At 41.7% G+C, this 14484-nt stretch overlaps 1 protein-coding gene across 1 annotated transcript in view; it reads right to left on the bottom strand.

The window, feature by feature from the left end:
- Positions 1 to 14484, bottom strand: part of PLXNC1 (plexin C1) — a 152226-nt gene that overhangs the window by 43588 nt on the left and 94154 nt on the right. The window contains exons 13-20 of the mRNA XM_043881327.1: positions 12468 to 12671; positions 12166 to 12351; positions 9876 to 9978; positions 6393 to 6494; positions 5987 to 6090; positions 2631 to 2669; positions 2288 to 2412; positions 1112 to 1310 (exon numbers count right to left, since the gene is read on the bottom strand). Of these exons, the coding sequence (XP_043737262.1) occupies positions 1112 to 1310; positions 2288 to 2412; positions 2631 to 2669; positions 5987 to 6090; positions 6393 to 6494; positions 9876 to 9978; positions 12166 to 12351; positions 12468 to 12671 (1062 nt within the window). The remainder of the gene's footprint in view (positions 1 to 1111; positions 1311 to 2287; positions 2413 to 2630; positions 2670 to 5986; positions 6091 to 6392; positions 6495 to 9875; positions 9979 to 12165; positions 12352 to 12467; positions 12672 to 14484) is intronic.

The following is a 14484-nucleotide window of genomic DNA, read 5'->3' as shown; positions in this document are numbered from 1 at the left end:
ATAAGAACCTCCTGCAGCAGGGGCCTCAGAGGGTTGAATGGAGACTGGGTTCAACAGAACACACTTCTTTTCCTATTAATATTTCATAATAATAATGGGCACAATTTATGGAGTGCTTACTCAGTGCCAAGCAATTGCAAACATTTTTTCATCTATGCTTCAGAACAGCCCTAAAACATTCTTCCATTCTACAGGTTATAAACTCAAGGCTCAGGCTGGTCTAAAAAGCTGCTTGGGGTCTATAGAAAGTGGTAGAGTCTAGATTCAGACCAGGCAGCAGGCTCCGGGCACTCCCTCTCACCCATGGCATCTGTGAAAAGCTCACATAAGAAAAGATTCCAAGATTCGATTACATTATAACCATATTCACGTAGCAACTCTCATGAAGTGAACTCAAGGGGCGGGGGGCTCTTTGGAGACTTGCTTTCACATGAGATGACCACTTGGAATTGAATGTCATTAGCTCACAGCGAGTGTAGTGGTAGATAAACAGCAATTTCCCAGATGCTTCAGAGGCTCTGAAAAGTGTGTGTTTTCATCAGTATTTGAAACACAGGGATTTCCCTGGCAGTCCAGTAGTTAAGATTGTATTTCCAGTACAGGAGGTATGGGTTCGATCCCTGGTTGGGGAATTAAGATCCCATACGCCACACAGCATAGGCATAAGAAAAAAAAAGAAAGAAAGGAATGTTCTCTCCAGTCAGCATGTGTTAATTAACCATGTGAAGATGGATGCAAAAGCCAATGGGTATAAAGGCTCAGTTACGTAAGGTAAGTTCTAGAATTCTATTGTACCACAGTGTGCTGACAGATAACACCTTTGTACACTTAAAAATCTGTGAGAAGGGTAGGTCTCACATTGATTTTCTTATGATACAATTTTTAAGAAGAGAGAAGTCTTACCTGAGGAAATTCTAAATGAATTACAGTTGCACAGGCCAGTCAGAGCAAAAGCAAATTTTCTCTTCCCCTTCATGTGCCCCTGGTAAAGACCAAGACTAAAAGCAGTTAAACACTGACACCATGGAGAACGCAGGACTTATCCTGGCATCTGCTGAAAATAACTGCTTATCGTCTTACTTCTGACACTGCCAAGGGATGCGACACTCACCCGCAGGAAACCAGAGAGGCAGACAGACATCCAGTTTGTGAGGAGTTTCTCCACCACGGACTCTGTGCGTCTTAGCATGAGTTTAGGCTGCATGTTACTGCACTGCTCCATCAAGTCCCTGGTCAGCACCTCCAGGATGCTGGTTAGGTAGACCAGCTTGGTTTGCAGGGCAATGGTTAAGAAGGAAGCAAACAGACACCTGTGTAAAACAGAGCCTTGATTACAACAGCCGAGACATGGAAGTGTCCATCAACAGATGAATGCGTACAGAAGATGTGGTGCCTATATACAATGGAATAATATTCAGCCACAAAAAGAAGGAAATCCTGCCATTTGCAATAACAAGGATGGATCTTGAGGGTGTCACGTGAAATAGAGAAAGAAAAATCCTGTATGATCTCACTTTAATATGGCATATGAAAGAAAAAAGACTCAAACTCAGAAAGAGAGATCAGATTGTGGTGATCATGCTATACACCTAAAACCTCTACAGAGCTGTATGTCGATTATATCTCAATAAAAAGAAAAAAAAAAGATACACAGATGATGGAAAAAAAGCACATTAAAAAAAAAACCAGAAAAAACCAGAGCCTTGGTTAATTATGGTTAACCATCATCTGTGGGCTTGCTTGGTGTTGACAGCCGTCTCCAAGGAAACATGAGGGGCCCAGCAATGGGGTGCTAATGGGTTGCTTCCCCGTGGGTGCTTTTTTTAACATCTAGGTTTCAACTACTTTAGCCTTCGATCCATAAAAACCACATATCAATGTTAACTTCAGGTCATTTTATATGTTTTTCAGCTCTAAAACTTCAAACTAGAGCGGTAAAAAGAAGTGAATGTCTTCCCTGAATTTTCAGAGGGTTTTAAAAATAGAAAACAGTACTTCTGCTTTTGTGACTCAGGATTCATGTTTCTTTCTTGGTGTTGGGGTTTTTTAGGGTGCTTTTTTGGGGGGGGGTCACATGTGTGTGTTTCTTCAAAATAGAACTTGTATTAGGGCACTGTGATCTGAAATGGAGACACTAGGACTGCATGGCCACCCAAACAGTCAACCTTTTGAGAGATGCGGGTTCTCAGACACCAAGTTCAGGCTGTAGTTTGGAAAGAAAATAAGAGGCTCAGGTTTTGTTCTCTCTACTTAATCACTTTCAAAATATAAACAAATTGATGGATACCTGTCCTTCACTGAAAAGTTCTTCTGCTTTTCAAGAGTGTGGATAACAGTAACAAGGAAACTTTTATTACAAATTAGGGCATCCAAAGCTGTGAGACTTTCATTCTTGTCGCTGGCATCTCTGTTCTGAAAAAATATATAATATAATATGAATATATAAACTAAAAGTTAGAAAATAGATCCACAATGGGTTTTCAAGACAATGAATTATTTAATATCAAATTTGTGATCCCCAAACACCCACAGTAACAATTCTAAATAATAATGGAGATAATGAGGATGGTGATGATGACACTATGAAAGTCAGGCAGTCATGGGCTAAAAATGAAAACTTAGAGACTTACATGCATATCTTCAGTGAAGATGTGGGTAAAGCCACCTGACTGAGAGGAAGGAGACACTTTTATTATTCATAACATCCAAAGGAAATGAAGAGTGTTTTTTTGTTATAAAACCTGAGTTCGTTTTAATAGAGACACTATTTGCTAATCTGAAGAGCCCCTGGGCTTATGCTCACTGCATATTCTCTACATAATAAATAATTATCCAGCTCTCAAGAAACACCAGTGACTTCTGAAAGCCTCCAAGAATAATTATCATTGCATCAATCCCATTTTTTGACAGATGAAGGCATTTAAAAGAATTGATTCAAAAGTTAAAGAAGTGGTGGTGAAAAGGAGATTATGCAAATGTACAGACCACTTCTCAAGCCATTTACCTTCTAAGGATAAATACTAAGTTGTATTGGTAAGTTTATACAAGTCTTCGCTTAGAAGTATTTACTGTCTCAATACACAATGTTATTCAAGACTGAACGGAGAGGGGTGGCTCAAAGCTAGAATCTGGAGTCAAACGACTTGGGTTCCAGTTCTGGTTTTATCACCTGCTGGTCACATGATTTCGGACAAGTCATTCAACCTCTCTAAACCTGACTTTCCTCATCTGCAAAATGGAAACAATAATGACTCCCACCTCATGGGTTAGGTGTGAAAATAAAACAAACGAGTGCACAGTAAGGTTTTCACATCAGCTATCATTATTGGTTTTGTTTTTTTTTTTAATCACTAATTTAACAGCAAACTAAACCACAATGTCATTGCCCTGCGGGTTTCTAAAAATATTTTAAAGTGTTATGCTCTGTGTAGACCCTGAATATAAACTTTGAAATTTCAGTTTCTGTTAATGTATCATAAATCATATTGGAATTAAATGATTAAATTTTAAAAAGCATGATGTGTAACAGTGAGTAAATAGGATGAAAATATATATCTAAATATTCTGTTATTTTTAAATGTTTTGGTAATCATTGAAACCGTAAGTTATATTAAAGTGAATTCTTTCTGTAGAGAATTTTTGCCTTATATTTTCAAATTTGTTAGCCCAAGCAGACGATTTCAGACTATTTTGGTTATACTCTCTGCTAGTAATAAGCAGAAAAATCAGACCCCAGGTTTGCATTTTCTAGTTCCTAATATTTTTCTGCTGAACCAACCTTATGTCGATAGGCAATTTAAACAGATTAATTCTTGACCTCAAATAGGAAATACTGCTCTGGCTCCCTGGGTTCAAAGGCTCCTTCCTCCTTTCATTCAAATTCCTCTCTTACAAGCGGTTAGATACTCTGCTTACCCTTATGTCTTCTATTTTCAGTAAAACAAAGTTGCCGATAAAATTTAAAGCAAGGCTTCTATACCCAAAAAAACCCAACTAGCAGAGCAAAAAACTAGGAGTTGGTAAAACTTGGCCTCTGAGAAGCTACCTTTTCCTCTGGGTTTTGCCTGTTGTTATTGAGTAGGTATTCATCACTCAAGTTCTCTCCCCACTTCCCAACTTCCAAGCCTAGAGGATGTGGTCCAGATTTATCCGTGAAGGGCCTATTCAACACTGGGACTTCTAAGTCTAGAATGCATTTCAACTGGTGTCGTCATAGAATACCTTCCTCTGTTCTCACATCTTTTCTTAATTATTATCAATTCAATTTTAACTCAGGTCTTCACAACGGGGTTCTAACAAATGTATGCTTACTTTTCCCGGGTCTTCCCAGCTCATTTGAGATGTTACAGAACCCTGAGTTAAATCATTTTGTATTCTTGCAAAAGTCTCTCTTTTAAGATAATACAGCATTATTTCTGGGATTTTTTTTTTTTTTTTTAAACACTCACAACAGTGTTCTTTTACATTCCTCAACTCAATCTTGCTCTTGATTACCGAATTTAGAAGACAGGAAAACTTTTTTTTGCAGGCCACAGATTACTCTCTTCAGCACTCAAGGGCAATCATTAACTATAGAAGCCCACATAGTACTCCTGCAGATGGTAGAAATCTCCTATTTTACTGCTATTAAATTCTTAATGGGGATCTCAGATAGCTGGGAAATAGGACTCGTGGTGCAACCTTTGCTGAGACCAGGCACAGTCATCCTGACTCAGGGAATTAAACTCCCCTCCTCAGGCGGTGTTCTGCCGTGGAAATGAAGGGGAGCCAAACGGTAAGTCTCGGTGCCTGATATTCTTGGAGGATAACTTTAAAAATATATACAAGTGCAAAAAGTTAAGGTCTTATTTCTAGCCTCCTTGATTTACAACACTAAGGTCTTGGACAAAAAAAAGAAAAAAATTATGGTAGGTGTTTTATGGAGGTACCCCAACCTCCAGACACAGCATCACATATCACGGTGTCTGCTTCTAGAATGATAGAGAAACTGAAAATTGCTTACTGCCTGTGTCTGGGTTTCTGAACTCTAGGCTTCTGGCCAAATGAAGCTGAGAAGTTGCTGGTAAAGTAATACAAACTCTCTTTTGGCCTGGAGAGATTTCTGGCTTTGCTTAGGAATCTAGATTTAAATCTGATAATTGGTGTTGATGTGTTCCAGAGGCTAAGCCTTAATGTGGTCACCAGTTCTGGATGATAAAAGGGCAATATGGAAGAACTGGGGTATCAGGATGTGCAGGTGATGGGAGGAGGATGAGTGTACGTTGCCAAAGACTTAGGAGGGTGAATGAGGAAGGCTATGTGAGTGGGTGAGAAGATGGAGGTGTGAGAACGTGAGACTGAAAACCCAAAGGGTTAAGGAGACTACTCCTCGGAGTCCTAGAACAAATTAATTAATCATCTCATGCAGCTATTTCTGCTAAATGAGGGTGACACCAACGGATTAGCTGAAGAATAACTGCTGAAGAGAACCGTAAAACCTACATCGCTAAAAATGGCTGCTATTAACTCAAATTCTACGCGTGTCTAGGTTCCTGTCTCTCGGCCAATAGCACTTTCCATCTCCAATTGTGAAGTAATGGTGAATAATCCAGTGGCTGCAATGGAAGTCATGCAGATAAACACAACAAATTGGCCAGCCCACAATTTATTGATTTTTAAATAAACTAGCTCACTTCCCAAGCTACAAATTCAGTTCTAAACTGGTAGTAAAATAAAGCAAAAATCATCACTCTGAACTTGTGTCCCTCCTAGGTTTTTGTTACTGGACAAAGAGTAATTGCCAGTGACCCATCACTGCTTTCTACCCTCATCAATCCAATTAATAGTTCTCCTCCTCCCCGCTCTGCTCAGATTTAAGCCATTATTCTGTACCAAGCACATTATCTGCAGCTGCCTTGGAAGCAAACACCAGTTTTTGACAACAGCAACAAGCACCTTCATTATTATTCAAGTCTCAACCTTAGGAAGATGATCAATGCTCTTTTACCTCAGGGAAGAAAGTTCTCAGAGCAAAATGTTTGTAGTCAAGGAAGGGAACAGTTCCAAAACTATCAACCACATCCAATTTATCCATCTGCAGCTCAGCAAAGCCTGCGAAACAGAATCCCAAGAGCAATATTTTAACTCAACCAACAACGGATAAGATCTTCTGCTGTTTTGTCTAACACAGAGTATGACCTTGCTTTTCATTAAAGAAGAAACAATAGATAATTACTTGGTTGGCTGCGAAGAAACTGAAATAAAATACAAAGCCAGGCCTAGACCCTGCTGTTCAGTTGTCTTCTATCATACAAATGGTTCTCATTAACGTGGCTGGTTTCATTTAAGGGTAAAAAAAAAAAAAAAGACAATAAAAAAGGCTTGTTTTCTACAAATACAATTTTGGAGCCTACCATCACGTATCTCTTTCCGGAGCTCGCTCTCAAGGAGCTCCAACTGTTGGCTCTGTTTGCGACTCAGCTCCTTCGATTTGTGCCTGGTCACCCCCACGGCCACTGCAGAGACAGAGATCCAGCAAGAGATTGACGGGTTAAAACACAAAAAGGAAGAAACAGAACCAGCTTTTACAGTTCTTGTAACAGAGGGAAAGCAAGGAAGACTAGCATGGAAGAGGCAGAACTTCTAAGAAGAAAAATTCCCCGTGAGGGGTCACTCTAGAGAGGAAGATGCTCACATGTAACAGAAAAAAAAAAAAAGAAATTACTCATCTTCAAAGTAAAAACTAAATCAAATAACCTTCACTTGTAACCAAAGATTCCAGCTGGCTGAAAAGTAATGAAACAAGCCAAGTCTCCCCACAGCCACAGGCCACTTATATTGTTCTGTTCTGTTTTAATGTTTCTAAACATCCCCGGAGAAATAAAGTTGAACCTTAAATGCAGAAAAAAATCCCACAGATCCACAGTGAGCTACGTGAGTCAAACTTGCATAGATCAAATGGACTGACAGCCTGAGTGGTCCACAGAGAACCCCCCATCTGGATATTGCTTCTTTCTCCACTTCATTCTGCTGCTAACCTACACTGTAGACGCAGTAGATTGAACAAGTTCGGCACTCGGTTCATGCCCCCGCTCTGCTATTAACTAGCTGTGTGACCTCAGGTAAGCTCCTTAGCATCTCTGTGCCTGGCTGCCTTATGTCAAAGTGCCTGCCTCCTTACGATATTGACAGGATTCCAAGAAGTAACTCACAGAAAGCATTTGGAGCTTCTTTTTAAAAAAGAATAGGTAACAACTGTCCTTACTATTGTCAACTGTCCTTACTATTCTAGAAATTTTTTCTTCTCTTAATAGAAATTTCATGATAAAAGGATCCTGTTACCAGTAGATGTGAATGGTGCTGGAGGAAATAAAATTCAATACAGTAAGTCACCTACATACCATCATGTTCCATTCCGATAGTGGGTTTGTAAGCCCACTTTGTTCATAAGTCCAACAAAGTTAGCCTAGGTACCCAACTAACACAGTACTGTACTGTAACAGGTTTATAATACTTCCAACAAAAATAACATGTACATAAAGAAACAAAATAAAAAAACCACATTTTTATTCTTATAGTATAGTACCCTGAAAAGTACAGCGTACAGTACAAGCGTTATTCAGGGGCTGACATGCATATTCACATCTTTGAAAGTTCACGAACTTGAAGGTTTGTATGTAGGGACTTACTAAACAGCTCTGCGCTGGACTACTTCATAGTCAACAGTCTTAATCATAATATGTATCATGCATCTTCAAGAAACGGTGGAGCAGGCAGTGATTCTCAAATTGACTTGACTGTGGAACCATTTTCCCAGGAGCATCGCTTGGGACCATTGGTCCTCAGACCACCCTATAGGCAGCCCCAGCTCACTGCCTGCAAAGGGAGCTAAAGGCCACATCCGTCTAGTTGTGACTTTTTCCTGGCTGAAATCTCCAGGGGGTGTTTCATAGGTGGCAGCCCTAGGCCAGGTGTGGTTAGTGGTTTCACTAATGATATGGTTGATGGACTGAAGGGTACACTTACTGAAGCTGCTATTGACACGTGGTAAGAAGAGGAGGAGAATTTTAAAGGGCTTTTCAGGTACCCATGAAATCAAGAGCCACATGTCAAATGGAGCCCTCCTCACCTTAAAGAGCATCAACAGTCTCTACCAACAAAGTGAAGGGAGAGGAAAGAAGAGTCACAGAGAGCCCAGGAAGAGATCAGACCTTCCTAGGGAGTCACAAAGTTTACTGACTCCATGATGAGACTGTTCTATTGAGAGCTGCCTGACAGCAGTGGATTTCTCAAATTTGAGCTCAGCATTTAGAATTTACAAGTAATCTTCTTATTCAAAGCCAGCACCAGCCAAGACCTTATTAAAATATCAGGCCCGATTCTGGATTCTAGAAGCGTACTAGTGGTGGCCAACTTGGGAGAGCTTAACAAATACCTGACATAATCATCAACAAACAGTACAAAACAAGGACTCTACAGAATGAACTCATTCCATTAGACTAGTTAACAATGCATATAAATCTTTTCCTCACTGGACCGGGAATTCCCCAAGAGAAAGGACCAGGACTGAACTCACTGTCCCAAGGTCTAGAGTCTTGCACAGTTATCAGTAACATAACAGGTGCTCAATAAACATCATGTAAACACATGCATGAATGGATGGATGAGTGAGTGAGACAGTGAGTATAGGGAAGGAAACTGTGAACAACTACTAACAGAAAACCATCAGAAAGGCGATGCCTGTATTAAGACAAGAAATTGAAAGGGCTCCATAGCTCTGGAGAAGAGTTCTCTCTCTTTTTTTTTTTTTTTTTTAAGGAGGACAAGAGGAAACAGACTTAAAGTGAAAAGCAGCTCAGAAACACAGGTCAAAAACTGAATGGCTATAGAAACCAGGTCCTCAGATGAGTTAAATGGCCTGTGTGGAGCAGTGAGGGAGTGGTGGAAAAGTGGAAACGTTAGTTGCTCAGTCATGCCTGACTCTTTGCAACTCCATGGACTGTAGCCCACTAGGCTCCCCGGTCCTTGGCGATTCTCCAGGCAAGAATACTGGAGTGGGTCGCCATTCCCTTCTCCAGGGGATCTGCCTGACCCAGGGACTGAACCTGGGCCTCCTGCATTGCAGGTGGATTTTTTCACCATCTGAGCCACCAGGGAAGGGAGTGGTTGAGTCTGTGGCAAAAGTGTAGTGAACACAGCCCTCCCTCCAGGCAGAGCCGCTCCGCAGCTCCAGCAAACCCATGCTATGGGAACATCAGGATCCAACGATCCAGGTCTTTACAATTTTCAAGTGATTTTAAAGAACGTGAAGCATCTCATTTTAAAATGTTGTCAGTGACTTCAACGTTTTAAAAATGCTACTTGAGCCAAACAAGACACGTTGGTGGGCTGGATGTCATCCAGTGAGCAACCATCATGGGATCACTGTGCCTCGATGAGCCGCGGAACATTTTAATACACGTTACAGACCACACTTCCAAAATACAGTTCTGTCAGAAAGGAAGGGCTGGGGTCAGGGGTGTGGCTGTTACTGGGGTGAGAAGGCAGGATGAGATGACCGAGTCCCGGGAGCCCCATATCCCAGAGGAATTCCAAGGAAATAATGTAAATGGGACATCTGTCATCATAATTCACAAGTTTAGTGAAGCAAAATAGATTATTTCTCAAACACCAAGGTATCATCTTTGTAATTCAGCCTTTTATTAATGAAGTATCCCAAAACAATATTTAGGAAGCCCACAGTGTGAAACTATTAGTCCTTTCCTGAAGTTTTGATTTGGGTTTTCATCCACTGATACTCAACTGAAGCAAACTGCCCCTGAAAGCAGAAAAGTCTTCCTGCCTGCCGAGAAGCCCCAGGGAATAATTTCTCTGACAAAATTAAACAGGGCACTTACCAAAAATGACAAACACTAGCAAGATGGGAAGCCCAATCAGAAAATACCAGGTGGAAAGAACTGATTCCCGTTCGACAGAGAGCTTCAGGTTTCCCAGCTTGACCTAATAGCACAAAGAGTGTCATTAGACCCAGTCGAGGTGAGGAACACATTTTTCCCCCAACATGGTTTTCTCCAAGATACAAAAGGAGGTGGCAAGCTAGGTGGGATAGCTGAGTATGTTAGCTATGTGCATGCATGCTAAGTCGCTTCAGTCGTATACAACTCTGTGTGACCCTATGAACAGCAACCTGCCCAGCTCCTCTGTCCATGGGATTCTCCAGGCAAGAACACTGGAGTGAGTTGCCATGCCCTCCTCCAGGGGATGTTCCCAACCCAGGGATCAAACCCGAGTCTCTTATGTCTCCTGCACTGGCAGGAGAGTTCTTTACCACTAGTGCCAGCTGGGACCACCTGGGAAGTCCCCAAAAGTCATCTTTAGAGGCAGCCCTTTGCTGCTCACCTGCAGAGACCTTGCAACAACTGTCCCCTACCTTCCGCTTCACTTTTCTTTACAACAGTTACCACCATCTAACACACTTTAAATTTATTTTCTATACTGCATGCCTCATTAGGTAAGCTCCATAAAGACGGAATTTATTTTTGGGGGGGGGGGGCGGGGTTCTGTTTTCTTCTCTGCTACATCCCTATGTCCCAGTGCAGGCATTCAGGAATGAGTCATGAACAATGAAGAATGCTAGCGTTTGCTCTTTTTAACTAACTTGACACATGGGAGCACTTGTGGGTTTAGCTGTTGTTATTCATTTTATAATTATTATGACCCTCTTTACCATACATCTGATGGACCAAGGGAGGCTCAGTTAAAGCCAACTTATCTATGGTCACAGAGCTATTAACTGGTTCCTCTGGGACATGAACACATTTTTTGTTTCACCTTCCAGTCTAACGTTCTCTTTTCTTGTCCTTTATCCATTTATTTATGACTCTAGATGATAAAGCATTTTGGGAGGGACAGAAACTGTGCAGTCTCATATGGCATGAGCACTAAAAATGGAGGTTTCCAATATGTTTCCCTTCCCCATGGTCTCATGTCTTTATTGTGGGACATAAATATACCAGTGATGGGACCCTCAAACATGTCCAGGAAAAGATTAAATGCAGTGAGTATGGCTTCACAGAGGAGGAAGCAGCCCATGACCCATAGATTACCTGGTCTCCACCAGCCTCTACGGTCACTTTCAGTGTGCTGGGGAGACCCCATCCTGGGTTTCTGTTAAGACATGTCACCTCTGCATTCAGGCAAAGAATGACAGCTCATTTGTCAATGGGGTCTAGAGATTCTGCTTGCAGATGCTACAGTCTAGAACAAAAGACTGTTCTATGGCCAGAACAAAAGCTATCAAGACATTATTATTATAAACAATGGTGTGCTCAATGCTTTGCCATTCCAAGAGGCATATGGATGGATTCTGCAAGCTATTTTGGGGAAATAATGCTTGGGCCTGAGATACCAGCTTTGTTTCTCTTCACTTAAAGTGAAGACCCAAAGATCCACAAAAGATTCTATCTTGGCTTCTGGTTTAGCCAAGGAATTGAGAGAGTTAATTCTTAGATAGGTTGATAAGGAGTCCAGGGCCCCCAAGGAGAAGAGGGGTCCGGAACCCTCAAGGAGGAGAAAAGGACAAACTTTTTTTTTCTACATTCCTTCATCTTAGACATATAAGACTTTTTTTTTCCCCTCAAGCTCTGAGTTGTTATGGCAACAATCTATTTCTTAAAGAAAGTTATTCTTTTTTTAAGCCCAGAGCTAATGATTATACAACAAAGCAACTTATCTTGCTCAAGAGTATGTTTTTCCTTAAGTTCTGTACTAATGATTATATAACAACAATGTATCTTACTAGAGGACATGGTTCTCCTTCTTAACAAATCCTGCTATGTTAAGATGTATGTTGTGGGGAAAAAAAAAAGATGTATGTTGTGGGAGTGGGTCTGGTAAGACCTTTCTATTGTTAGTAACCAATTGAAAAAGTATATAAGACTTTGAAAAGACTAGCAAGTGGGGAATTCTCCACCCCCTTCTGATGTCTATGTCAGAAGCTTCCTCTTTCCCTTTTCCACTGTAACAAAATTTCTGCCACATGAAGTTCCGCGTGTCTGAAGCTGAGTCCCTGGTCCTGAAGCTAAATCCTCTTCTTTGGAGATCAGGAACCTGGCATTGTTCACCATAAGCTATCAGAATCTCTCCAAATAAGGTAAAACTAACGGGTAAGATTGTCAGGTGACTTACGTGAACTTTCTTAGAAGAGGTGGCGATGCTGTTTGCAGCAGTGATGTGTTTAATTTTGCAAAAGATGGTGGTAAGATCTTGATTTCTAGTAATATTTTCAAAGCTGCAATTTAATGATTTATTGTTTCCATAGAAGAGAGTAATTTCAATGTCTTCCTTGGAAATGTTGAAGTTATCATTTTCTTTCTGTGAAGAACAAGATGAAGAAATCTGGGCACATGTGGAAACTCACAAACATAACACATCTTTCTGGTTGAGGGGAGCACATCCCCCCCGCCACACCTTGAATGAGAGAGACATACTTGAATTTTTACTTCCAATTCTGTGTCCACCTCAGACTCAGCTCGATACCCTGTGAATCTGGGGTCATCAAGGTACTGCAAGCTTCCACAATCCAAGGCGGTCTCCTGGACTCTGAGCTTCACAGTGACATTTGTAGGCCCTTTTGAACTCTTTAAATTGGGGGCTAAAAATCTGCAGTAATTTGCCATACAATATTCAGAGACCTGAGGGAGAAGAAAAAAGCATTTTGACAGCTTCATTAATGAATCTCAGCTCTGGGATTGAGGAACTAAGTGACTTGGGCAACTGAATCCCTTTGTGCCTCTGTTTTCTCCTCTGTAAATGGGGATAACAGTACTACCCACCTCAAGGGGTTGAATTAACTCTAAATGAGAGGAGGGCTCACTAAATTAAATGAGACTCTCCATGTGAAAATGCTTACACATTCATGCAAAAAAAGCCCTCAACAAATGCTAACACGATTATTAACACTATCAGTAATAATGAAAGCAGAAGATAATACAATGAGGGGAGGGGTACTTGGAAAGAAGTCAGTGAGAGAAAGGGGAAGGCTTTGCACCAACGCGCCTGTGTGTCCTTCAGGGCATCGAGGCTGAGTCCTGGGAAACTGCAGGAAGGGAGGAGCCGGTCCCTCAGCAAGGCCAGCTGCTGGCCTGCATGCTGCTGGCTTAATTCCCTGTGTTGGGTAATGTCTGTGCTTTAGCAGAAATCACTAACCACAAGGAGGAAAATGCTTTGCAGGCCTGGCAAAAAAATAGAGGAAAACAAAAGTAAAAGGGACAACACAGCCCCCATGAAAGAAAGAGCACGAAGATGGAAACAAGGCAGAAAGGATGGCCTACTCTACAGACTTGGGCTTCCCTTGAGGCTCACTGGTAAAGAACCCACCTGCAACACGGGAGACGTGGGTCCTGGGTGGGGAAGATCCCCTAGAGGAGGAAATGGCAACCCACTCCAGTATTCTTGCCTGGAGAATTCCATGGACAGAGGAGCCTAGCAGGCTACAGTCCATGGGGTTATAGAGAATCAGACACAACTTAGGGACTAAACAACAACAGCTTTACCGGCTTCTTTAAAACAAATAAGCAAACATAAATACTATCATTTTCAGGAGTACAAAGAGATGGGCAGAGAAAGCTGCCGGGAGAGGGGAGGTTGACAAATAGTCTAAAGAAGAGCAGCTAAAACTCACAAAATGAAATTTGCTATGTGGGGCGTTTTCTTCTTTACTATTTGCTGTCTAATATTGGAGTTTTGAAAAGAGGGTAGAAAGAAGCAACAGGTGAGAAAATCAGATGCAAAGCGCTGAGACATGGACGAGTGAAACCTCCCTTCCCCTTTAAGCCCCTTTCCAAACGACTGCCCCAAATTTCTCCTTCATGTCTCTGGCAGCATGAAGAAAACCACAAAACCCACAGCCTCTCCCTTCTCAACAGCCGTAACCCCAGCAGGCTGGCTTTTTGCTGAAGATACCTTCCAGGAAGATGACTGGTGATAGGGTCACCCTAACCTCATCATTCTCAACTCTCTAGATTTCCATGCCTGTGACCAGCTCCCCTCATCTGAAATACTCTTTTTCTGCAGTTCCAAAGAAACTTCTTGGCCACCTTCACTGGCCATCTTATTTTCTTTCACACCTTCAAATGAAGCTGTTCTGTAAGATTCCGTCTCAGGCCCTCTTTTCTTCCTTCCTTCCACCCTCACTCCCAGGATGTCATTCACATACTCCCTCCAAGGACAACGCCAGAGAAATGACCAGTCATCTCTAGCTCCACCATCTCCCCAGCATCCCTGGACACTGGGATGAGCATCCTCAGGGACCTCTCAGGCTTTTTTCAGTTACTCCCCCACATATGATCCTACGCAACATTGCCAGACTCATCCTCATAAAGGGCACTTACCTCACACCACTCCCTGCTCAAAGATCTTCAATACCTCCCCATCATCTACAGAATTAAGGGCAACATTTTCAGTCTGATCCTTTCTTATGGCCCAATGTGGTTTTCCAGCCATCCC

Source organism: Cervus elaphus, chromosome 3 (assembly GCF_910594005.1).
Source record: "Cervus elaphus chromosome 3, mCerEla1.1, whole genome shotgun sequence".
Classification (NCBI taxonomy): domain Eukaryota; kingdom Metazoa; phylum Chordata; class Mammalia; order Artiodactyla; family Cervidae; genus Cervus; species Cervus elaphus.
This window is presented reverse-complemented; position numbering and strand designations above follow the sequence as displayed.